The sequence below is a fragment of the Anolis carolinensis genome, chromosome 2, assembly GCF_035594765.1.
Source record: "Anolis carolinensis isolate JA03-04 chromosome 2, rAnoCar3.1.pri, whole genome shotgun sequence".
Lineage (NCBI taxonomy): Eukaryota > Metazoa > Chordata > Lepidosauria > Squamata > Dactyloidae > Anolis > Anolis carolinensis.
Window position 1 is genome coordinate 26,344,649 of NC_085842.1, and position 27,194 is coordinate 26,371,842.

The following is a 27,194-nucleotide window of genomic DNA, read 5'->3' on the forward strand; positions in this document are numbered from 1 at the left end:
TTCATCCCACAATGTTATTTTATCTTCAAATCCGTTTGCCCTATCTTTGTTATAATATTCTTTTAGTTAGTAATATTTGAGCCAAGTCATGTTTTCATACTTATTTTTTAATTCCTCTAACGTTTTCAACCTTAGTTCATTTCCTTCTCTCTTCAGTATTTCCCTATACGTGGGCCATTTAATCCAACCAAGCTCTCTTCTTTGGTGTGTCTCCAGGGGGGAGACCCAGAGTGGGGTTTTCCTATAAAGTCTTTGTTTATATCTATCCCATATTTTTAATAATGCCGACTGGATAAAGTGGTTGCCGAAATTTTTTTCCACTGTTTTCCTATTGTACCAGAGGTACGCGTGCCAGCCGGCCCTCCATGACCTTCCAGGGTTAATATTTTCTTATTACTTAAATTTATCCAATCCCTTACCCAGTCTAATCCACAGGCGTCAAAATAAAGGACTAAATTTGGTAGACCAACCCCCCCTTTTTTTCTTTCATCTGTCATATTTGTAAAATTAATTCTTGTTTTTTTGTTGTTCCATACAAATTTAGATATATCCTTATTCCAATCTTTAAATAGTTTCTGATTTCTAATAATTGGTAAGTTTTGAAAAAGATACATCATTTTTGGTAAGATGTTGGATTTTATTACTGATATTCTGCCCAAGATAGATAGTTTTAGTGATGACCAATTCTTTAAATTCGTTTTGATTTCCTTCCAACAACAGCATGCTAATCTAACTGACCCCAGTCCATTATCAGATAAAAATTGTCCCATTTATACATCAGCAAGTGGCTTAGGTAAAAAACAGACTAATATTCGCAACTGTAAAGAGACATACTGTTGCCGCCATGATGACAATCTAAAAGCAGGACCCCAAACATGCACTCCAAATTAATAGATGTGTTTTAAAGTGGAAAGGAAGCCTCCACAGTTGGTTATTTGGTAAAACAATTCAAAGATGAGCAAAGTACATTCTTACGGGTGCTTTTCAGAGATGAAGCTCATTAAACATTATTTGTTTTCCTTCAATACCCAATGCAGCACGACATTCCAAAATTGCCTCATATGCCTTGGAAAGCTCAAATATTTTACATTTGTGTTTGCAAATGAAATAAAGATATCTGTATCCTTATCCAATGTATGGGTCTGGCTACTTTTTAAGGCACATGAGAAGAATAAGGGGGATATATTCCATCAAAGTGATAGTTTCCCCTTTCTTCTCGAAGCCCCACCGGCAGGGGACCCCCACCTTTCTGTTGTCCTTCCCAAGGGCCCCTGAGTAAATAGTTTCTCAGTACGTTTGCTTAGGTTGAACCAAGACATGTTCATAAAGTTAGTAAAGTCTCTGTTAAGGATAACGTTGACGAGCTGCTACTTATTGATGAACAAGAACCACAACAAGGGGGGGGGATACTCACTGCTTCATCTTCTACCTATGTGGATTTTTAAAATCAATTGGTATTTTAAAATATAAGCTTCCTCAAAGTATAACAAACAACACTTTTAAAATATATATACTTTTCTCACCTCCTATTATCATCATGCTGGGTGAATCATTTACTGAGAAGGAAGTCCTCTGTCAGTAAATGCAAGGAAAGTGAAAATAATTGTTCTTTCTAAGATGGCTGCTGGTTCTGCTACTCGAGATCCCATAGAGGATCTCTGTGAGGAAGCCACTTGTTCCATTTGCCAGGAGTATTTCAAGGATCCTGTGACCTTAGAATGTGGGCACAATTTCTGCCAAGCTTGCCTGACTCAGGACTGGGCTGCATCGGGAACTACAGAGACCTCCTGCCCTCAGTGCAAGGAAAAAGTTCTGCAAAGCAACCTCAGACCAAATCACTCCCTAGCCAAATTTGTCGAAATAGCCAAGAAATGCAGCCTTCAGAGAACTAAGAGGGCAGAAGGGAGTGAGAGAATCTGTGGGAAACACCAGGAGCCCCTCAACCTTTTCTGTAAAGATGACGAAGTCTTCATTTGCGAGGCGTGCAACAAGTCCAAGGAGCACATTGATCACAGAGTGATTCCTTTAGGACCAGCTGCTCAAGACTACAAGGTAAAAAAAAAACATGTTACAGAGTTTGATGAGAAAAGGGGATATATGTGGATACTTCCTGGGAAGTTCTCTGAAAACGCATTGCCATTTGAAATTCTTATCATTAGGTTAGAAATAACAATTGCTTGCAGAAATATGGGAAAGGCCATTATCACAAAAAAGGGTCTTTAGAACTAGGTGCAGGCAGTTCCCAAGTTCTAGGTTTGTTCTTAAATTGAATTTGTATTCAAGTCGGAACAGGTACATTTTCAAAGTGTAACTCCAGCATATATATACAGTAGATATATATAAGCTTTGGATAGCAAAGAGAAGGGTTAACACCCCTGTGGTGTTTCTTTTGCTATCTGTGTCCTTGTTCAGAGATTTCACCTCACTTTCTGACCCTGTGATGATTGGATTTTGAAAAAATTGGCTTGTTGTGGAAACAAGGATTGGGGATAAAGACCAGTGCAGACACCTCTCCTCGTGATAATAACTCTTTCAGGTAGATTTCTCTCACTTCCTGTTGTCTCGCCCCTGTTCTTAACTATGAGTTGTTTGTAAGTCAGATGTTTGTAACTCGGGAACTGCCTGTGTATCGGATGGTAAACTGGAATTGAATCTCCTTTGATTCTCACATATTAGTAATAGGTAAATCTCTCTAATCTCAAATGATAAATTGCTCATTGACCAAAAGTATAATCATCACTTATTTCATTCTTTTGCTGCTTCTCAGTGTTAGTGAGAATACATACATTTCTCTCTTTCCAGTAACCAATGCTAAATCTAATGTTCCAGTCCTTGGTTAAAGGGCACATGTAGGAAAGAAGAAAATCTAGAGCATCTACAAAATTTAAATGATCAGAAATTAGTTCCTGACTAAATCTTAACTGCCCAGGAAATCCCAGGACTGTTTTTGTTTGCTTATTTGTTTTTAAAAAGAGGTTGGATGACCAGCTTTCAGGGATGCAATAGTTGTGGATTTCCTGTTCTATAGAGGGATGGACAAAATGACTCTTAAATCAGCAGCAGAAAGCAAATGCAATCTAAAACGTACAGTGCTTAAGTTAGAATATATGGTATTTAAGATTAAAACCCATTGGTGCCTCCCTCGGAGTCTGTTTTCTGCACACTGGGACAATGAAGGGGTTCAATCCATAAATATAAGTTTCCACCTCTATCTCTGAAAAAGAAACACCTCACAAGTAAGATCAATGTTCCTATTTGGTAATCAGGCCAAGACCAGCCAGTGAAGACTTCATGGTTACAGTAGAGTCTCACTTATCTAACACTCGCTTATCCAATGTTCTGGATTATCCAACACATTTTTGTAGTCAATGTTTTCAATCGTGATATTTTGGTGCTAAATTCAGAAATGCAGTAATTACTACTTAGCATTATTGTATATTGAACTACCTTTTCTGTCAAATTTGTTGTATAACATGATGTTTTGGTGCTTAATTTGTAAAATCATAACATAATTTAATGTTTAATAGGTTTTTCCTTAATCTCTCCTTATTATCCAACATATTCGCTTATCCAACGTTCTGCTGGCCCGTTTATGTTGGATAAGTGAGACTCTACTGTACTTCCTTGACTTAATCAACTAGCAGTTCAAAGGACAATTGTAACTAGCACAATATGCTGATAGGCACACCATAAAGCCACCCTGGCACCCTGTGAACTTTGCTTCTGAGAGACAATAAAATAATGAATATTAACAGAACAGAATGGTGGGTTATATTTTTCTATTGGCTTGTTTCGAAGAAGCTGAAGCAACAGACTATGAATAATTTCCCATATCAGGATTTCTTCCCTCTCTTCAGTTATGCACACACAGTCTTTAAAAATCATTATTTACTTTTTAGGAAATACTCATTTATCAAAACTAAAAATACAGTTTATAATAAACAAGAATAAAAATTTTCATTCACTCAAATCCCACTGATATTTCTGATATTGTTAGTAATAACACCAACCAGAACCAGGAATAACCACATCTTAATGAATATAACATCCTATATACAGTGCATTATCAAGTTTTATCCCCTTCTCTACCCCACCCCCATGATTTGACTAAATGCAAACTTGAACTCAGTTTGAAGCAATTGAAGTAAAATCCTGAAAAAATTGTGGAACAGAATGAGATGTTGTAAAGCACATTCAAGTAGGACAATATCTGTCCTCCTTCCTCTTCCAAACTCCCACTTTCAGCACCAGTCATCCCTTTCCAACGTGGCAATTGCTTCACTGGTGGACAGTGGAAGAAAACAGCATGGAAACACTGATGAGAGACAACACTCCTCCATGTCTCCTTCTCCCTCACTCTCCACCAGACAGGCAGATCACTTGAAAGATTAGATCTTCTAATACAGGAGTGTCAGGCTTATGGTTATTGACTAGTTCAATAAGAACTTCTATCTCCTATTGTCACGCCCAGGCAACGAGAGCACTAAGAACCGACATACGGAGGCCAAAACTATCTAATATCTTTATTAAGGAAATATGTAAGAATAATAAGAACAAGTAGGAAATATAGTCCAATGGAAGACCTTTCAGGAAAGGTCAAAAATAGTCCAAAATTATACTGTCCAATATTTTATATTAGAGTCCAAAGTTGTAGATCCAAACCGAAACACACTCTATTTGCAAGCAATAGAGTGGGGAAACGTCCAAATTCCTCCCAAAGTTCAGAGTAAGTCCCCAGCAAGGTTAAAAACAAGGCTTGATACTAGAAGCAAGGTCCAAAGCTGAAAACAAGGCAAGATAGTTCTTGAATACTTGGCTAGACAAGGGAAGGCAAGGAACTAGAGTTGCGGACTTTGCGAAGTCCACACTTGGCTGGAACCACGAAATCACTCCTGAAGTTGATCTGTTGACTCCGCACGGAATCCTTCGTGTCGGGCACTTTTAACTCGGTTTCATTTCTCTGCAAAGCAGGTGTCCTGAGCTTCCTTTCCCAAGGGAAAGGAGAGCGAAACACATCTCCTTCCAGATGCATTCCTCCCTAGAGTTTCCCAGGGGAATATGGCTAATTAATGTCTTGTTTAGCTGCTAATCTCAAACTTCTCCGAAACTGCTCTTTCTCACCCCGGCCCGCCGCATAGGACTGTTTCCTGAGAAACGGAGGGGAGGCAGGGGAAGAGGCCTGTTCAAGGTCTTCCTTAATGGGCTCTCGGGTAGGATCATCAACAACAGGCATCTGGAAAGATTCCGGATCCTGCTGAGCCGGCAAAAATTCCGTTTTCATCCTCATCAGCTACAATGGCGCTGGAATCAGAACTCCAAGGCCCATGAGACATCACACCTATCCCCCAGCCCAATAGTTCCCACCCCTTACTTCCCAGTCTTACAGACTTCTTTCCCCTATCCCTCAGTCCAATAGCCCCCAATTCCCTACCCCCTATCCCAAAAGCCTCCTGCCCTCCACCCCTCAGCCCAATAGTCCCCTACCCCCAGCCCAATGGCCCTCTTCTCTCTACCCCCAGTCAAATGTCCCTTTAACTCCTTTGCTCCAGTCTAATAGCTCCCTACACCTCACCCCAGCCCAATAGTCCTTTACTCTTCACACCCCAATCCAAGAGCTCCCTATCCGCTGGCCCAACACTCCTCTTTTTTTTTATCCCCCAGTCCAATGGCTTCCTATCCCCTAATCTTCAGTCCAATAGCCCTTCATCTTCTCTCCTTCAGTCTAATAGCCCCTTACCCTTTATCCTCAGCTCAATAGCCCTCTACCCTTTACCCCTCAGCCCAAGAGCTCCCTATTTCCTTTTCCCATCACCCAGTCCAATAGTTCTGTTGGACCATGGCCTAAGGACAGGAAGAGAAATCAGGTAGGGAGTGAAAGGAGTTCCAGTGGTCGTGGGGAGGGGGCTATAGGAATGACAATGGGGAGAGGGAAATATGGGAAAGGGGGACCAAAAGTGCAAATTCAACCTACAGAATGTGAGAGAGTTATGGTAGTTCTAAAATGACTTTGAAAACGGTCTCCTGGCATGGTGAATTTGGGTAACCAGGATAGCGGTCCCTCCCGGTTAATGGTGGTGCTGTTGAATGCCAGGTCTGTGAATGAAAAGACTGTAATCATCCAGAGACCTGGTTGGATGAGGCTGGGGGGGGGGGGGAGGTCAATTTTACCCAGCTCTGTCCACCAGGCTACTCTATGCAGCACCAGCTGAGATCCGGAGGATGGGGAGGTGGGGTTGCAGTGGTCTATAGGAATTCCATCTCCTTAACCAGATGCCCTACCCCACAGACACCCTCATTTGAATGCATCCACCTGAGGGTAGGAGACCGGGACAGAATAGGGATACTTGTAGTTTACCAGCCACCCTGCAACACTACAACCGCCGTACCTGAGTTAGCCGGAGTGATCTCAGGCCTGGCATTGGAGTCTCAAAAGCTTATAGTGCTGGGGGACTTCAAAGTTCATACAGAGACCTTCCTGTCAGGAGCAGCTCAGGATTTCATGGCAACCATGGAGCTGTCCTAAGTGGTTTCAGGCGTGCGCCTGTGCCACCCATGATGGGGCCCCTGACCCTTTGACAGCTCGCTGTAAGGCATTTGCTTGGTTCTTTGTGGATAGTCGTTCTGATTATCTCCACAGAGAGCTCGACAGGCGGAATGTGTCCTTGTTGGTTGTCCTGGACCTCTCAGCGGCCTTCGTTACCATAGACCACAGTATCTTTCTTGGTCGCCTTGCAAGGATGGTTCTTGGAGGTACTGTTTTGCAGTGGCTCCAGTCCTTCATGGAGGATCGCACTCAGAAGGTATGGTTGGAGGACTCCTGCTCGGCCCCACAGCCATTGCTCTGTGGTGTCCTGCAGGCAGGAGCGGCCCTAGGTTTTTTCAGGTTGTAAGCCAACCTAGGGCCGTGCCCCCCCCCCCCCCGAAATTATGCCCCCCACCCCAAACTTACTGCTGGTGGCGGCGGGTGGCGGGCGGCAGCGGCGGCGACCATTGGGTCGCTCACTGTGGAACCAGGAAATAGTTTGTATTCTCACGAGATCTCGCAAGAATACATATATACCTCACAACCTCAGAGGATGCCTGCCATAGATGTGGGTGAAACGTCAGGAGAGAATACTTCTGGAACATGGCCATACCACCTGGAAAACACACAACAACTCTGTGATTCCGGCCATGAAAACCTTCGACAACACATTCTGAGTCATATGTTCGTTCTGAAAAGACTTTAAGGCCAGGTTTAAATTATGCTTAAATAAATCATGTGTTGGTTGTCCATTGTATTTGGCCTTTGTCTAGAAACTGTTCCTTCAACTTGTTCCACCTTTCTGACATGCTGGCGCCATCATGTATTTGCTGGAAAAGAAATGCTCTGACTTTAAATACAAAAAAGATAAAGTAACTGTGTTATTTCTAAGGTTGGTAGGCTGCTTTGTCTGTTGCTAAAGACCCCATGGAAGAGGAAACCACTTGTTCTGATTGCCTGGAATACTTCAAGGATTCTGTGTCTTTCAAATGTGGAGACAATTTGCCTGACCCAGCGCTGTGAGAAGTCTATCACGAAGGAGACCTGTTGCCCTCTCTGCAGAGAAACAGTCCTACAAAAAGACCTTAGGCCACATCAGCAACTAGCCAACATTGCAGAAACCATTAAAAAACTCAGCCCTCAGGGGCTTAGGAACGCAGAAGGCAGGGAGAGAGTCTGTGAGAAACATCAGGAGCCCATCAATATTTTCTGAAAAATGATGAAACCCCCATCTGTGAGGCGTGTGAAAGATCCAAAGAGCACAAATATAGAGCAACTAGCTGTGCCCTGCCACGCGTTGCTGTGGCCCATTGGAATTGCACTGAATAGCTCCAGTTTTTGGGTTTTTTTTAGACCCTGTGGAGGTTCATGACGTGATATTTTGTGGTTTCAACCTCGAGGTGTGGATGATGGATTGTGTTGTGAAATTTCGAGGTTGGGGGGGTGTTTAGTTTTGTTGTTTTGCTCGGTGCCAGGATTCCATCACTCTTTTATATATATAGATTCCTCTGGGGGTGGCTGTTCAAGACTACAAGGTTTTAAAACTGATGAGAACAGGGAATACTTACAGGTGCTTCCTGGGATGGTTTTTGAAGAGATTCTCTTATTTGAAATCCTTGTTAGAAAAAGTGATATCTTGAATGAACTTATTTAAATATTATTGTTTTTGCAAGGGTTTCTTTGAAATGGATGGATGTAACTCAACTATAGCCACCTTTCTTCCCAAACATTAGTAACAAGTAACCCTTTCTAATCTCAAATTACAAATAGCTCAATACTTACATAGGCTATCCCTTGTTGTCTGAGTATGATGGCCTTCCAAGCATAGTGTCTTGGCGGTGGATACACAGGTGACTGTGGAGCCCTATTCTTGACCTGCATGTCTTTCCACAGTGAGAGCATCTGTTTCCAGGTGGAAGGTAGTCCTCATCAGGGGTGGCTTGATATGCCTTCCTCTTGGCATGTTTCTCCATTTTGCTTCTTCGAATTCCCCAACACTGCTGGTCACAGCTGACCTCCAGTTAGAGTGCTCAATGGTCAGGGCTTCCCGGTTCTTGGTGTTTGTGCCACAGTTTTTAAGGTGAGCTTTAAGCCCATCTCTTTTCCTGTCCCCAAATATTCCGTTTTCCATTCTTGAGTTGGGAGTATAGTAACTGCTTTGGGAGATGGTGATCTGGCATTTGGACAATGTGGCCAGTCCAGCAAAGTTGATGGCGTAGGAGCATTGCTTCAATGCTAGTGGTCTTTGCTTCTTCCCGCACGCTGACATGTGTCTGCCTGTCTTCCCAAGAGATTTGCAGGATTTTTCAGAGGCAACGCTGGTGAAATCGTTCCAGGAGTTGAGTGTGATGTCTGTAGCTCAATGGCCAAGAATTTAGTTTTTGCTTATTTCATTATTTCACAACATCTTGTGTTAATGACAGTTATATATTTTCCTCTTTACAACACTGAAAAAACCTGTTTCAACCTAATGCTCTAGGCTCTGGTTAAAGGACATCCTTAGAAACAGAAGATAATGCATAAGATTCAAAAGACCAGAAATGAGCTCCTGACTAAAAAAAAATGTGTTCCTGACTCAATCTTAAGAAGAACTGTTAACCAGTAGAATGGACTGTAAAGAAATGAGGAGGTTTTACTTTTTGTTGTTTTTAAAGAGAAAGAATAGAAAGAAAAAAAACCCTGGGACTTTTCCATCAGTTTGGGTGTACAGTACTGAATTCTTTCCTCTCTCTAATAGGGTTCTTACACCAAACCGTTGTTTTCTGATGCCATTGATGTCATTGCACATCCTTCTTTTCATCCTCTAATACCAGAGAATGTAAATTGGTGAGGAACAACTTTTCTGCCCATGTCCTTCTCATGGGCTTCCTAACAGGGCACATGGCCTGCATTGCATGAACAGGATGTTGAATTGGATAAGTCTTATTCAACATGACTCTTCCTAACTTTATTTACTAAAGATAGTGTTTGCTTTTTTTTAACAAAAATGTCTGTACATATCTGGCATTATGTCATAATGACCATCATGATGAGTGAAATGCTTTACTTTTTAAATGAAAAGAAAGTAAAAAAAATAACTGTGTTTGTTCTTAGGTGGGCTTGGCTTCTTCTGCTGCTAAAGATCCCATTGGTTATGAAGTCACTTGTTCTATTTGCCTGGAGTATTTCAAGGATCCAGTGACCTTAGAATGTGGGCACAACTTCTGCCGATCGTGCATCACCCAATACTGGGAGAAGTCCGTCACTCAGGAGACCTCCTGTCCTCAGTGCAGGGGAAAGGTCCAACAAAGGAACCTCAAGTCAAATTGGCAGCTAGCCAACATAATAGAAATCACCAAGAAACTACCAAAGGGGCAGAAAAGGGCAGAAGACAAGGAGAAAGTCTGTGGGAAACATCAGGAGGCCCTGAAGCTTTTCTGTAAAGATGATGAAATTCCCATTTGTTGGATGTGTGACAGATCCAAGGAGCACAAAGATCATACAGTGATCCCCGTGGAGGAGGCTGCTCAAGACTACAAGGTGAAGAGAAAAATGTGCAATTTGGTAAAGAAAGGGGATATCTGTGGATGCCCCCTAGTAGATCTCCTAAGAGATCTTATTATAAATCCTTACAACTGAGCTAGATATAGTTCTTGTAGATGTCACTTTGGCCCCTGCTTGTCCAGTGTTGCTGTATACTTTCAATTTGTGCAGGATCCGGGAGGGGGGGGGATAGGTAGAACTACTACAGTTATATTAGGCATTTGTCCTTCCTGGTACAATAAACAGCCCAGAAAGGGACTGGCTGACTGGTTGAAGGACAGTGATTGATGCCTTTTTACATCAAGGCAGGGTCCCAACACACATGAAGGAGGCTGTGGCAAGACCTCCTCTAAAGAAACTAGACAGGGTTAAAAGGAGTCCCATGTTAGCCTCTTTGGGCCATATCTTAGGATGGCAAAATGCAGATTTCACTCATATTTCTTACAAGTCCCTTCATCATCATCATCATCATCATCATCATCATCATCATCATCATCATCATCATCATCATCATCTTTATCATCATCAAATGCTAGCTGAAGAGGTAAGAGAAATTTTCATGTAGTGATTGAGGTTTAGGATACAGCATCCTAAAGTAAGTATTCACAAAGTCAGAAAAGTTTTCCTTTCCAGTGTGTTGCCATAGTTTTAGCACTGGATTATGACTCTTGGAGATGGGTTGGAATATCCCCTCAGCCATGGAATCCCACTGGGTGACTGAAGGCAAGTCACATACACTCAGCGTCAGAGGAAGGCAGTGACAGCCCCCTCTGAAGAAATCTTGCAGCAAAAAACCCCCACATCATAGATAGACATATTGCAGAGTTGATTTAAAAGGCACATGACAAGAACACTGTTCAAATGAATATACAGTAGAGTCTCACTTGTCCAACATAAACTGGCTGGCAGAATGTTGGATAAGCAAATATGTTGGATAATAAGGAGAGATTAAGAAAAAGCCTATTAAACACCAAATTGAATTATGATTTTACAAATTAAGCACTAAAAACATCATGTTATACAACAAATTTGACAGAAAAAGTAGTTCAATATGCAGTAATGCTACATAGTAATTACTGTATTTACGAATTTAGCACCAAAATATCACGATGTATTGAAAACATTGACTACAAAAATGTGTTGGATAATCCAGTACATTGGATAAGCGAATGTTGGATAAGTCAGACTCTATTGTACTATTGTTGCAGTCAACACTACAACAGTAGTACAGCAAACCTGAGACTATTTCTTTCTATTTCTAGTAGAATCTTTATTATAAGATTATGCGCATATATTGACCTGGAGGGAACTGGTTGGAAAAGTCTGAAAAAATATCTCTCACTGCTGTTCATGCTGCCTTGTAGTTGCCTTGAAACACTACTGAACTGGCTGCCAGTCTCTTATGTGTAGCACACCGAGAGGGAAAACCTTAAATATCTACATGAAAAGAGAAGCTTTCATTTTCAAATACAGAGGTAAATAGAAATGGGTATGAATTTATTACTGATATACTTTTGCCCACCCCCTCGATGGATTGTCACCTTGCCGTGGTGAGGGGGCTTGCATGTTCCAATGAACCTGTGGGCACAACCACTGGAGTCATGCACTCCCAGGAGGGGCCGCAGGGGAGGTTCCAGACCAAGCACAATCCGAAGACACTAAGACCCTAACGGCGGAGAAGGCGGAAGATAACATGGTACATGTTACAACGGCTGTGAAGGCGGAAGGCGGCTGCAACAGACTGAGAAGCCACTGTTGTTGTGTTAACCACACCACTCCTGGAACCTCACTCTGTGAAGACTGTGTGTTGACCGGCCGTGCACCGACCTCCACAAATTTAAAAAAATCACGCACAGGCGTCTTCCAACAAAAATAAAAACAAACCTACAAAAGTCCCATGGCGATCAGCGAGTGGCAACGGGGGCAGGACTGTGAAATCTGGAAGCCCCTAGTCACAGATTGGCACATGGGCGGTGGATATGGACTCAGTTGCTCTACTGAGGCAGTTGAGTAGTCCGGCAGTTGTATCCATGACTGAGCAGCCCTTTTTAGGATCTGCTCCGCTTACCCCACACGGGGAAGGGGCTAGAAAAGGTGCCCTAAACATAGTCTGCCTCTCTTATTCCTGACTGGACTGCCGCATCCAGAGGGGCCACCACTCTGCAGCCAAAAAATTAAAATGAACTTTGGAACATGGAACATAGGGACACTGTTGGATAACACTGACAGCGAACGCCCCGAACGCAGGACTGCTATCATTGCAAGGGAGCTGGGACGTTTTAACATCGACATAGCAGCGCTTCAGGAGACCTGGAGAGCAGGAGAGGGACAGCTGAAGGAAGAAAAAGGAGGCTACACCTTCTTCTGGAAGGCACTGCCTGAAGAAGAGCGAAGAATACACAGAGTTGGATTTGCTATCAGAAACGACCTGGTGAAGCACCTGACTGAAGCACCCATTGGCATTAATGAATGACTCTCAACCTGTTACGAGTCAGACGCCAGTCAACATAAACAAATCAGTTTATTGCAAAAACAACACAAAGGAGTCTAAGAAACAACCAAAAGAGGCTCAAAAACACTTTCTCTTCAGTGTGAGATGATAATGTCCAAAAAGAACTCAAAAAATCCGAACTCAGGATATAATCTGGATTATCCTGGGAAATAACCCAGATTAAAACAAATTTAGTTGAAAAATCTGGAAACTCACTCCACCTGCTGGTTGGAGCTAAACAAACACAGGAAAGCTACCAGTAGTTACCCACAGTGACCAACGGCCACACAATGCCCCAAAACATAGTTAAAGCTAAACTGCATCGTAAAGGAGAAGTCAAAGCCGCCACATCCGGTCCTCGTCTTTAGGGAGAGTCACAGGCTTCGAGTTCCAGTCCAAATCATCAGGGAGCAGTCAGAGTCACCGAATTCCAGTCCTATTCGTCAGGGAGAAGTCAGCGTCACTGAGTTCCAGTCCAAGGTAAACACAAAGAGCCAAAGCGACAGAGGCAAGCCAGCAGCTAATGCATAAAACCAACACAGGACAATCCAGCACAAACCCACACAATGCCAGCCCCCGTTGCCACTTAAAAACCCGGGTTAACACTTACGTCCCAAAGCAGTCTTCCAAACACATATTCTGAAACAGAGATCCCAAAAAGCGCCCAACAAGACACCTTGCCGATTGCAAAGTTACATTAGCAACAAACTTATCTACAAGTCCTTCTCCGAACTTGAGCGAGCCAATGCCCCATCCACAGCTGGTTGCTGCAAATCCTCATCAGAGTTGGAGTCACCCACCGCCCCACCTCCATCTGCAGCCCTTCTACGATCTCTCCAGCCAGATCACCTTCTATCCAAACCCATAACTCCCCAGGACCCATCTGTATCTTCTCTGTGCCATCCCTCAAATGTACCACTGCTTGTGGGTTCCTCAAGAATCTCCCGGATCTCCTGAACCCTAGTCCAATCCATCTCCTCACTCCCAGAGTCTGACATCCCATCCTCCTGATTTCCAGCCCCACAATCCCCTTCAAAACCCTCAAAGGTATCATCATCAGTGGGTTCCATAAGTATTTCCCGGATTCTCTTCCTTTGTTGCTCCTCATCAGAGTCTTGCTCACGAGTCGTCTTCCTGCCTCTTCTAATACAACTAGTAGTATCTCTACTTGAAGACTCCATCACAACACAACCCTCTGAATTAACTTTGCCAAAAACCAGCAAGCTACCATCATAAATGCCTATGCACCAACACTAGATGCTGATGAAGACATCAAGGAAAATTTTTATTGTCAGCTGGACACCGTCCTATCGGAGATACCTAAGGAGGACAAAATGATCCTCCTAGGGGATTTTAATGCAAGAGTCGACGGGACTCCGACCTGTGGCCAGGGACGGGGTCGGAAACAGCAACTCGAATGGCATCTTGCTTCTCACCAAATGCAGAGAGCACAATCTTGTCATCACCAACATGCTCTTCCACCAGAAAAACAAGCTCAAGACATCATGGAAGCACCCCCGGTCAAAACATTGGCACCTCTTGGACTATGTAATTACATGTGCCAGAGACCGCTGTGATGTGCTTCTCACAAGAGCCATGACAGGTGCCGATGACTGCTGGACAGACCACAGGTTAATCCGATCCACGATGGCTATCAAGATTGCCCCCAAACGCAGACTCTAAGAAAGAAAAATAAGGCATAAAATGAACACCCAAGCCCTTCAGGAGCCCTCCAAACGAGCCCTTCTCCAAACAACACTCAAGGATCATCTACCCACAGAACATCCCGAAAATGTTGAGGAACACTGGAACAAACTGAAGACCTCCATCATCACAGCCTGCGAAGAAACCATTGGATGCCAAACTAAGAAACATCAAGACTGGTTCGATGATAACAACAAAGAGATCCAACAGCTAATTGATAACAAAAGGAAAGCCTTCCAAACATGGCAGAGAGACACCAGCTGTGCTGCTAAGAAAAAGACCTATGCTAGTGCAAAATATGAGGTCCAAAGAAGGACCAGAGAATTCAAGAACATCTCGTGGACAAAGAAGGCTGAAGAAATCCAACACTTTGCAGACACCCATGATGCTCAGGGGTTTTACAAAGCCACAAAGATCATTTACGGACCAAGAAACCATAGCATACAGCCTCTACACTCATCAGATGGAACCAAACTTCTGAAGGACAAAACATCAAGAGGCCCTCTCACAAATCCCGCAACAACAAACCAGGGATGAACTTGCAGCACTGCAAGAAATCACCAATGCCATCAGCCAACAAAAAAACAACAAAGCCAGCGGACCTGATGGGAGCCCTGCTGAAATCTTCAAAGAGGGTGGACCTTAGCTGATACAACAACTCCACCAGCTCATTGAAAAAGTGTGGGTTACCGAGAAAATCCCAAGGATGCCAACGTCATCACCCTTTTCAAGAAAGGGGATAGAACAGACTTGGAAACTATCGTATCTCCCTTCTAACCTTCTCTGGGAAAATCCTTGCAAGAATCCTTGCAAACCGCCTTCTCTCTGTCTCAGAAGACACCCTCCCAGAATCCCAGAATGGCTTCCGTCCCTCCAGAGGAACAATGGACTTCACTGCACCACAGCTCCAAGAAAAATGCAGGGAACAAAATCAACCTCTGTACATGGCATTTATTGACCTTGCAAAGGCATTCAACACAGTGAATCGCAGCGCTCTCTGGACCATCCTCCAAAAAATCAGGTGCCCTGACAAATTTGTGAACATCCTGCGGCTCCTCCATGATGACATGATGGCAACAGTCTTGGACTACTACGGCTCCCAAAGTGACCCATTTAAGGTGGAATCAGGTGTCAAGCAGGGATGAGTTATTGCCCCTACCTTATTTTCCATCTTCATCGCTATGATACTTCACCTTGTTGATGGGAAGCTTCCCACCAGTGTGAAAATCATCTATCGGACAGATGGCAAGCTATTTAACCTCAGCAGACTGAGAGCCATTGAGAAAACCAAAAGTGCTCTTCCAACAGGCACCAACTACTCCCTCTGCAAAGCCAGGAATACAACTTAATGGTGTAACATTAGAAAATGTTGACCATTTCTGCTACCTTGGCAGCCACCTCTCCACAAAAGTCAACATCGACACTGAAATACAACACCGCCTGAACTCTGCGAGTGCAGCATTTTTCAGAATGAAGCAGAGAGTGTTTGATATCGGGACATCTGTAGAGATACCAAGGTGATTGTTTATAAAGCCATTGTCCTCCCAACGCTGCTCTACGCCTGCAAAACGTGGACGGTCTACAGATGTCACACTGAACTCCTAGAGCGTTTCCATCAGCGTTGCCTCAGAAAAATCCTGCAAATCTCTTGGGAAGACAGGCGGACAAATGTCAGCGTGCTGGAAGAAGCAAAGACCACCAGAATTGAAGCGATGCTCCTACGCCATCAACTCCGCTGGACTGGCCACGTTGTCCGAATGCCCAATCACCGTCTCCCAAAGCAGTTACTCTACTCCAAACTCAAGAATGGGAAACGGAATGTTGGTGGGCAGGAAAAGAGATTTGAAGATGGGCTCAAAGCCAACCTTAAAAACTGTGGCATAGACACTGAGAACTGGGAAGCCCTGGCCCTTGAGCACTCTAATTGGAGGTCAGCTGTGATCAGCAGTGCTGCGGAGTTCGAAGAGGCACGAATGAAGGGCTTAAGGGAGAAACGTGCCAAGAGGAAGGAGCATCAAGCCAACCCTGACCGGGACCGCCTTCCACCTGGAAACTGATGTCCTCACTGTGGTAGATCAAGAATAGGTCTCTTCAGCCACCTACGGACACATCCCCAAGATAACAGAAATGAAAGACAATCATCCTTGAACTATGATTGCCTAAGAAGAATAAGAATAAGAAGAGTACAGCACAGCTGAAACTGTTCTCTTTCAGTTGAGTAGATTATAATAAAGTTATGTCTACCTGGAGGGCAACCTATTAGAGAAGGCTGAAATACTATCCTTTCCTGCCGTTCATATTTCTGTGCATACTCATTTTGAAACACAGCTAAAGTAGTTTCTGTGATGTCTCATGGACCATGTAGTCCCGTTCCTAGTACTATTGTGGCAGACGAAGAGGAAAACATGGGATTTACACCGTTTCAGCCAGAAACGGAGCCCTTGCACCTGGAGGATGTTTGCCCTCAAGAAGTCAGCCAAACAAGCCTTGGGCAGAATTCTCCCCCGTTTTCTCGTAAAGACAATTATAATAAAGATAGAGGCGCTAGGGAGGCGAATCGCCGAAGCGCCAGAATCGCAGCCAAACAATTAGCTGATTAAGTCTGCTTCCCTTGGGAAATTCTAAGGAGTCTTGCATCTGGACTAAGTTGAGTTTCACTTCTAGTTCTCCAGGGAAAGTGTTCTTCTGGCGGGAAACGAGACCTTATTTAGGTGTTTGCCGCAAAGGAAACTTTGCGGAGTCAATTCGTCAGCTGGAGGAGTGAGATCGTGTGTAGACTTCGTACTCCAGTTCCCTGTTTCCCGGATCAAGTTTCCAGCCTTGCCTTGTCCCGCGTTTACCACGGACCTTGTTTTTGCTCTTGTTGCCTTGTTTCAAGTCTTGTTCTAGCCAAGTATCAAGTTTGCTTTCCAGCCTAAGGACCTTAAGCCTATGGACTTAAGGACCTTGTCTTCTCCCCACACTTTGCTTGGCAAAGTGTGTGTTTCGGTTATTGGATTATAACTTTGGACTTTAATATCACATATTGGACATTATTTTCCTGGACTATATTTGACCTTTCCTGAAAGGTCTACTTCTGAACTATATTCTACACTTGTTTTTATTGACTTTATATGTTTCCTTAATAAAGATATTAGATAGATTCTGGTCTCTGCGCATGGTTATTGGTGCTCTGCAGCCTGGGTCCTGACAGTTTCCAATCTCTCATGCTTAGCACACCTAGTGGAAAAACCTAAAAATAAAAAATAAATACACACACTTCTGCGCTGTACAAACAATGGATGGCTGTGAGCAAGCATATTGTTCAACACCTCTCTCTGTGTCTCTTTCTTCTCCCTTTCCTCCACCATCACCTTCCAACCAAACCTGAATCTGTTTTTCTCTTCAGGAGTTGATGAGTGTTCGTCAGGATATTCTGGAGAAGGAGAAAGAAAAAAATCTGATATATAAAGCAGAAACAAACAAGGAAGCCCAAGTCCTTCTTGTAAGTACAGGTATAAATGATTAAGATAGATTGTCTAGAACAGTGGTTCTCAACCTGTGGGTCCCCAGATGTTTTGGCCTTCAACTCCCAGAAATCTTAACAGCTGGTAAACTGGCTGGGATTTCTGGGAGTTGTAGGCCAAAACACCTGGGGACCCACAAGTTGAGAATTACTGGTCTAGAATGAAAATGAGAGAAGACTTCTCTCTCCTTCACAGCTGTTTGGTATAGTGGTTTGAGCAACTACAACTCTGGAGACCAGTGTACGAATCCCCACTTCACCATGGGAGTAATACTCTCTCAGCCTTAGAGATAAGCAAAGGAAAACTCCCAACTAAATGCACCTTGCTGAGAGAAACCCATGATAAGGTCACCTTAGAGCAGGGCCGGCCCCACCATAGAGGCCACGTGAGGCGGCCGCCTCGGGCGCAGGTCCCGGGGGCACCGTCAGGCTTCCCCCGCCCCTGCGGAGGGGGCGCTTTTCCCCACCACCTGCGTGGCGCCGGCGGGGGGGGGGGGGCGCTTTACTCCACCCCCGCTTAATATTTTAAATTATCTCCGGCCGGCCCTGCCTTAGAGTCATCATGAGTAGAAAATGAATTGATAACATCCAACAGCAACAACAACAAGGTTTTTTTTTTTTTTGTCAAGCACATCTCTTCAAATTCCCTTTTGTATTTGCTCATTAAAGCGACAAGAGTCTTCTCTTTTTTTCACTTTGGCAAATCTGTCCTAACATGAGATTCCTTTTCTTTCCACCTGCTTATTGCAGAAGCAAATAGAAGAAAAAATGGAAAAAACCTTAGAAGAAAGCACACAAGTGCGTCAGTTTCTAGAAGAACAAGAGAAACATATTCAGGTCCAGATGGAAGAGCTGAAGAAGCAGATTACAAGGGAAAGAGATGAGCACTTGGTCCAATTATCCCAGAATGTTTCCTCTCTGGAAAGTCTTATACAGGAGATGAAAGAGAAATGTCAGCATCCACCAGTTGAACTGTTGCAGGTAAGACTGGCCAAAAGAAACTTGCTGCTAGCCAAAGCAAAACTGGCTACAAAAGCTTTGTGTATTAGCCATGGTGTAGTGGAGCCAGGGCTCTCAGAGCTAAAACCCAAAAACGTTTTGCTGAGAAGGGACTATGATGCCATCTGCCCCTCTCCTTGGACTCCCCAGTTCCTCTGAGTTGAACTGCAATATCTACAATAGCTGGAGGAGAAATTTATATTCTCAACAACTCTATATTTAATGAACTATCCCTCGTGGCTTTCCTTGCATGGGCAAAATTATTACAAAATTCTACTCCTGGTCTTTATGGAAACATTTAAACATTGTTTTGGATCATTACAGCTGCCTGCATTTTGAAATTGCTCTGATGGTGTTACAGAACCTGTCCTGGGATCCATTCACACCAAACAATTATTAGCACTATATTTCATTTTAACTGCCATTGCAGCATCCTATTGAATTTTGGGATTTGCAGTTTAGGATGAGGGATATAGAACTCCCTGCAAATCTATCACAACACCACTGGTACAGAAGGAATAAATGAAACAAGCCGGATGTACTGAAAAGCAGCTCTATTCTATATAGGAGCATCGAATATGCACTGGGTGCATACATGTACTCTAGATAATCTGAATTTATCTAAGCATCTAAGACAGCTCTATTGCAGAATGGACTAATAACTGGAGCAGATTTACTACAAATTTGATGTCAGAAGTATCAACCTTCTCTAGAAATACAGTAGAGTCTGACTTATCCAAGACTCGCTTATCTAAGGTTTTGGATTATCCAATGCATTTTTGTAGTCAATGTTTTCAATATATCGTGATATTTTGGTACTAAATTCGTAAATACAGTAATTACAGCATAACATTACTGCGTATTGAACTACGTTTTCTGTCAAATTTGTTGTATTACATGATGTTTTGGTGCTTAATTTGTAAAATCATAACCTAATTTTATGTTTAATAGGCGTTTCCTTAATCCCTCCTTATTATCCAAGTTATTTGCTTATCCAAGGTTCTGCTGGCCCGTTTAGCTTGGATAAGTGAGAGTCTACTGTAGATGCTTGGAATTGCTATTAAATACTGAGTTCTGTAAAGAGAATTAATTAAGGAAGTTAGAAATTTAAGAGGCAGAGAAGTAGAGTACATTACCTATAGCTGCCTCACTTAAGGGTGCATCCGTATTACACAATGATTGTGCTTCAATGCCATTTTAACCTCCATGGCCCCATCCAATGGGGTACTGGGTATTTTTCTGATCCACTTAGAATTATGTACTAGAGAATTCTTTGCTGTTGATCATGGGAGCTTACTAAACAATTTCAAACACTTTACCATAAACTGTTTGAAATGCAAATTTTAGAATTCTGCAGGATGGATGTGTAGCTATTAAGGTGATAGCAAAGTATTATAATTGTAGAGTGCAGAATAGTATTGTCCAATGTCTTTTGTTATCAGAAATGTCCCTTATTTGATCGTTTCCATAAACCAAGCAAGATGTCAAAGAGAGAGAGAAAATAAACAAATCTGTATTTTTAGTGTGACCTGATCATAAAGATAAAAACATGAACATGGATTAATTTATGAATATGGGTAATAAGTTAATTTTACAGAGAAATGCATGAGAGGGGTAACTTTGGTAGAACATAACTTGTTAACAGATGTGTCCTGAATTGTAACTTATTTTAGGAATAGGCTCCAGTCTGAATTTCCTGAATTTCAATGGCTTCAAACTATAGGAAAGGATATTCCACTTGAACATTAGAAAGAACTTCCTCATTGTGAGAGCTGTTCAGCAGTGGAATTCTCTGCTACGGAGTGTGGTGGAGGCTCCTTCTTTGGGGGTTTTTAAGCAGAGGCTGGATGGCCATCTGTCAGGGTAGCTTTGAATGAGATTTTCCTGCTTCTTGCAGGGGGTTGGACTGGATGGCTTATGAGGTCTCTTCCAACTCTAGGATTCTATGATTCAACTGTCCCCTATTGCTCTTTTGAAAACTCATCAACACTCAGGAGGGATACTGTGGAGAAGTGGTCAGAAAAGAATTTAGACCTGAGAGCCTAGTCTGTAGACAAGGAATGGACACAACAGACTAGACAAGGGGAAAACCCACCAGAAAGTGTTGTGTTCTCTTTCTCCTCTGTTGCCCTTTAGGGCACATAATCCTTTGCACAATTTTTGCACTATTTTGCACTATTCCCAATTTTTAAGTTACAGAAGAATCCTTTGGGACAGCCTTCTCATTTACCAGAGAATTGAATATGTCAGCAATGATGGCCTTGTTTTTCTCTTTTTCCCTCTAGGATGTGAGAAGCATTTTGCAGAGGTAAGTGGACCCCAGTCATTTCCATCAGTGCTGGAAAAACTGAGTGAAGCTGAAGCAGGACAATGCTACATTCACACTTTTTCTGTAAAAGCATACATGCACCTATATCTTTCAGTCTTTTTTTGACAAATGTCAGCAACATTCTTTGAAAAGAAAGTAATTCCAGTGATACTCAGGAGACCTCCTTTTGTAGGGAGCAGACACTGGAATGTCAGGTCTGCCATGAAACTCTATAGTGTCATGTACTGCAGGGCACCATTAAGCCAGCAGAAAAAGCTTATGGTCCAGTCTTGATTTTGATCAAAGAGTTCACGGACGGACCTTTGTGAACCCAACCAGGTTTCATGAATCAAGAGTAACAGCTTATTGATTGGTTTATTGCAAATTTAGAAGAGTTTGATAAGCTAATGGTGATTACAGCGCAGGTGCAAACAAGAACTAGTTCAGTTCACACAATAAGAGTTACAGTAGCATCAAAATGGTTCAACCACATGGTCTAGCTGCAATGAGGGGTGATTTGATTTTGTTCTAGAGTGGTTACTTTGTATATGTTAAGGCAGGTAGGAACAGAGTTAGGATACTGACCCAAGTGGTTACACTAAGGACCTTATCACACCGAGGTCCAAAGCCAGGCAACAGCGGAGGGATTCACTCTGCAGTGTGACAAATCTGGCATTCCCACTCGGCTTCCCCATGCTCTTCCCAGCGAGAACACGTGAAGCCTCCCATGTTCTCTGGGAAGCATCCTAGCATACTTCCTCACCCCGCCAGAAGTAGCCTTACCGTGTATAATGGCATCTCGTGGGCTCCATTGAGGAAGCAACCTAGAAATGTCTTAGAATGCTTCCCAAAGACTAGGACACAGAGCAATGAATTCAAATTGCAGCAAAAGAGATTCCACCTAAATATTAGGAAGATGCTAAGAGCATCATGATGCTAAGAGCTGACAGTGGAATATATTGCCTGGGAGTATCGTGGAGTCTGAAGGTTTTTAAGCAGAGGATGAATAACCATCTGTTGAGAGAATGTTGATTGTGTGTTCCTGCATGGCAGAATGAGGTTGGATGGGATGGCCCTTGTGATCTCTTCCAACTTCATGAATCTATGATCCTACAAGAACATCTTCTTTCTATTCCTCATATTACTTTGGTAAGCATTTAGGGACACAGGCTTTCTGTTCTACTCATACTCCAGTGCCTGGCTTTGGAATTTTAGTTGCCAAACTGTGAAATGATCTTATTGGGTAATTTCAAAAAGAAAAATGCATTAAAAAAGTAAAGCAGCAACAACAGCTGTTTTAACGGATCAGAAGCTTTTTGAGCTTAGCAGTAGAGGCAATGAGCTTTAGCAATTATAGGAGCAGAGACAAGTTTTAAATGTTATGAAATACTTTATTAAAATGACTGTATTTCTTTATAGAAAAATTAGGGCCAAACTGTCTGTCTAACTATCCAGAGACATGCTTTTTCCCCCCTCTCTATCCTCAAAGGAGAAGAACAAAATGGAAGACACAGGGACTTGCCATGTGGCTAGAAACTTTGAATAAAAAGAGACATGCCCCTGAGAAGTACCAGGCTAACAAACAAGAGACAACAAGAGAGAAAGAGAGAGGCAGACAAAGAGGACAATGGGGGGAAGAAATTTCCATGCAAGCTAACTCATCTGCCTCTCTATTTCTTTGATGAAGACTATAAACCTATGCAGAATATGGTTGAGTTCCAAGAATCTCTTCCTCAATGTGTGTTGCCTGAACCTTGTGGAATATACTTCTTGTCTTAAGTTCCTTTATTTTAATTTACTTGGAAATTCTGGACTGGATTTTTGATGGGTTAATCTTGTTTTTCTCTATTAGGAGTGAAGAGAAGAAAATATTTGAGAAACCAATGGCTTTCCTTCCAAATTTGAAATGGGAAGTCTGGGAGTTTTGTGATCTAAACTCTGGTCTATCTGCTGTTATGAAGCAATTCCGAGGTAAAGAATGTGTCTGCAAGGAGGTATAGCGGTCACTGCACTGGCCCAAAAGGAAACATGGGAAGGTGGTTTTTATTCTGTTAGCATCACAGCTTGGGGCAGAAGCTTCTTTCTCCATGAACAGACATAATTTCTTTTTTTCCACCAGAAGGGCCCAGGTACAGTTTTGTGACAAAACTGTGAGATGGGGTCAGGCAAATAAGGTGACAATGGTGCATACACTAGAGAGATCACACAACTAGTTTATATGGTTTTACTAATTTTTGAAAATCCAATTCTCACAGGGTCAGAAAGTACGATGAAATTTTCTGAACAGGGGCACAGACAGCAAAACAAACACCACAGGGCTATGCTATTCAGATATATATTTGGCTGGAGTTATACTTTTAAAATGTACCTGTTCTGACTTACATACATACCAGATAGACTATAATCTTGTTCTTTCTATATCAAGCTGAATTGCATTGTTTTCTATAGACATGTTGCTGCAACCTGTCACTAAAAGTGGCATAGTGGGTTAAACCTTTGTGCTGGCTGAACTGCCGAGTTGAAGACCTGAAGGTTGGCAGTTTGAATACGTAAGATGGGGTGAGCTCCCATCTGTCAGCCCCAGCTTCCCATGCGGGGACATGAGAGAAGCCTCCCACAGGATAGTAACACATCCAGGCATTCCCTGGGCAACGTCTCTGTAGACAGCTGATTCTCTCACACCAGAAGTGACTTGCAATCTATTCTCAATTCGCTTCTGACACAATTTAAAAAAAAAACCAAAGGTTTGTGTTTATCCACTCCTCCTTTACAATTTTTTTAGTGGAGATGCTGCTAGAAAACTAGATTACAATGTTTCCTCACTTATCGCTGGGGTTAGGTTCCAGGACTACCCGCAAAAAGTGAAAATCCACAAAGTAGGGACACAATATTTATTTTAATATTTATACATTATTTTAGTAATTATACACTATTTTAAGTCTTTATCAACCAATCGTGTGTTAATAAATCGCCTCCTTCTCCTCCTGTTACCGCTTGAGCTACTTTTCTCTCCTTCCGGCTTCTCCTTCCTCCCTTCCTTAGGCTGTAAATTGTAATTTTTTATGATTTATAATAGTCTTTTAGAGTTTATTGAAAAACCAAAACAGCGAATCCGCGAAAGTGAACCGCGAAGTAGTGAGGGAACACTGTATCTGTTTTCCCATCTTTCTAGTATATATTAGAAAAATTACCCAAGATTCGCAGAAAAGAAGCACAACAGATTGGTCACTAATTATACAGTTTATGAAACAAGAGAAAATGAATTGGATAGAAGAATTTAAGTACTGAAGCAAAACCCATTCCCTAGAGGAAGAGACATGAAGAGGAGAAAAGCGTCAAAGCAAAATTAGAAAATAAGATAAGTGGAAACCCACAGAGAAGATTGGAAGTCAACTCCATTTTTATTTTTTCCTCTTTTTATGTATTTTTTCTAATGCGTACTACTTTATTTTTCTGGACTACACCCAATTTTCTTTTTCTTTTTTTCCCTTTCTTGCCCATTCCCTGTTTTTAATATAGAAAAAAAGCACTATTCTATTCTCACAATAAAAATTATTTTGAAAAAAAGAGAAAACTTTCATTGGAAATGTTTGATCCTCCACCAATTTGGAGATTACCAAAGTTCTGCTTGGACCTATATAAATTGATCAACAAAGGTAGCAGTCTGATTGTTGACACATGATTCTACATCATGCATTAAAAATTCAATACCAGATAGACATAAATATGTTAACCCCAATATTTGCATGAATGAATCAATAGTTGGTATTGATTCATGCATGTGTGATGTAGATTCATGTGTGAACAATCAGACTGCTATTTTTGTGGATAAAATCAACTTATGGTATATAGGTCCAAGAAGAACTTTGGTAATCTCCAAATTGGAGGATCAAAAATTCAAATGAAATTTTCCTGATATATTCTAGTGGTGTGAGAAAACAGATAGTCTAGTTTTCTGTCATCATCCACACTTAAGGCAAACCTGTCACAGGGATATCTAATGTCATATCACTCTACATATCCTGGGATTCCATAGGATGAAACAATGGCAATCAAAGTGAAACAGCATTATGTGGATGAAATTGCTCAAATTCACATGGAACTGATGCTTTAGAGTACATTGCTTGAAATAATGGCAGACACTAAACTTTTATTTTATTTTATAGGTACTCTATTACCCAAGCTAGAGCTTCAGAAAGGTAAATTTCCAATAGTGGACTAACATTGCAGGAGAAACGATGACATTTGTCTTGTAGTATTTTACATGCAATTTTGCTATCCCCTCTATGCCCACACAAACATTGAAGGGACATAAGTCCTTTATCTCCCCAGAAACCTTATCCTGATGTAGTATCATACCCAAAATATTATGTAATTGTAAAATAAAGCCAACATTTCTTTCTGAGAAAAGACCTTTTCTTTCTGAGAAAAGACCAGTGCTAATCCTGTTCTCTAGACAGAACCTACACAAGTAGAACTTGAACCTTCTCATGATGGAAATACAGTACTTATTCCATAAACTGTAGTCACAAGTAACAGACTGTTTCATTGGGATGTTAGAGGAAGTGTGTATTTTTTGATACCATTTTCTGTGCCAGTTCGTCTCTCAGCTCCTTCTCTTTGGTTTCCTTCATCTTTCTCTCTCTGTCTCCAACAGCAAATGTCTCTTTGGATCCAGACACAGCATGTGCCTGTCTTGTCGTGTCTGAAGATCATCAGAGAGTGAGATGGGAAGCCAAGAATCAAGACGTGCCTGACAATCCGGAGAGATTCAACCCCCGGGCTTATGTGTTGGGACACGAGGGCTTCACAAAGGGCAGGCATTTCTGGGAAGTTGTTGTGGAAACAGAAGGAGGCTGGTCTGTGGGGGTAGCCAAGAAGTCTGTCAGGAGAAAAGGCCCTGTTACCATTAGTCCTGAGGAAGGGATCTGGGCTGTGGGGAACTGGTCAGGGAGCTATCGTGCTACCATTCACCCTTCAAGCTCTGCTCTGTACCTGACTGAAAAGACCAAGAGAGTCAGAGTGTGTCTGAACTGTGCTGTAAATCAGTTGGCTTTTTACGATGCTGATACAGGAGACCAGATCTACAAACTCTCAAATGTCCCATTCATCGGAGAGACTGTCGTCCCATTCTTTTACGTAGGTAGAGGCGGCCACCTCAGAGTCTCACTTTAAAGCAGCCTGGTCACAAGCATTGCATTTTAAACTGGAAAGGTTATAATAGAGTGGTGAAACTCTTCTCAGCAAGTGTTAATGATATATAGAAAATTGTTTCTGATGTTATTTTACATTATTTTAAGATAATTGTATTGACTGTATTCTGCCCTGAGCGTGTTGTGAGAGATGAACTATTTTATTGAATAAATATAAATAATATAAAACTTGAAATATATTTCCCACTGAGGCCCCATCTACACTGCCATATAATCCAGTTTCCGAATCCAGATTATCTGCTTTGAATTGGATTCTATGATAGTGTAGAAACATATAATCCAGTTCAAAGCAGATAATCTGGATTCAGAAACTGGATTATATGGCAGTGTAAATCCAGCCTGACTGATGCCCTTTCTTATTTCTCCAAAGAAGGTTTTACCAGCACCAGTCCACAAAACACTCTCATTCATTTTTAACAAAGGCTGTCTTAAAATCTCACTTAAAGCAGCCAAGCCCACCCCACAGCTCTTGTTCTCTAAACTGGGATAGTTGTAATACAATGGTTAAATTGTTCTTGACAAGTGTTTCTAAAATGTTCAAAATTATTTCTGGATTTGTTTTAAATTCTTTTCAGATGATTTTAATGACTGTACTCTGTCCTAAGAGTGTTAAGAAAGTGCAAACTTGAACTGGGTTAATGAGTAAACATAAATAATTTTTCTTCTACATTGCCATATAATCCAGATTATCAAGCAGAAAATTCACATTATCTCCTTTGAACCAGATTATATCAGTCTTCACTGCCATATAATCCAGTTCAAAGTAGATAATCTGGATTTTATATGGCAATGTAGAAGGAGTGAGGCACTTTCTCATTTCTGCAAAAGCCCCCAAGGAAGTTTACTCAAGTCTCTCTCTTCAAACCTCCCTCCTCCATTCATGCAAGTGTTTATTTCCTCCTTCCTTTTACAAAGTATCTCATATAGAT

At 42.0% G+C, this 27,194-nt stretch overlaps 1 protein-coding gene across 1 annotated transcript; it reads left to right on the forward strand.

Annotated features, from left to right (window-relative positions):
• Positions 1-1,617: 1,617 nt before the first annotated feature.
• LOC107982349 (E3 ubiquitin-protein ligase TRIM7-like) lies at positions 1,618-27,140 on the forward strand. Its single transcript, XM_062969326.1, has 9 exons — positions 1,618-2,052; positions 6,534-6,800; positions 9,617-10,042; positions 17,629-17,724; positions 18,496-18,726; positions 21,030-21,052; positions 22,905-23,023; positions 25,219-25,251; positions 25,710-27,140. Exons 1-9 carry the CDS (start codon positions 1,618-1,620, stop codon positions 26,225-26,227), a joined length of 2,148 nt encoding a protein of 715 aa, XP_062825396.1. The 3' UTR covers positions 26,228-27,140.
• The last annotated feature ends 54 nt before the right edge of the window (positions 27,141-27,194 follow it).

Coding starts and splice junctions, on each gene's coding strand:
- LOC107982349 (XM_062969326.1), top strand. CDS start 1,618: ATGGCTGCTGGTTCTGCTACTCGAGATCCCATAGAGGATCTCTGTGAG. Junction 17,725..18,495: donor AGGAAGCCCAAGTCCTTCTT/GTAAGTACAGGT, acceptor TGCTTATTGCAG/AAGCAAATAGAAGAAAAAAT. Junction 25,252..25,709: donor CAAGCTAGAGCTTCAGAAAG/GTAAATTTCCAA, acceptor TGTCTCCAACAG/CAAATGTCTCTTTGGATCCA.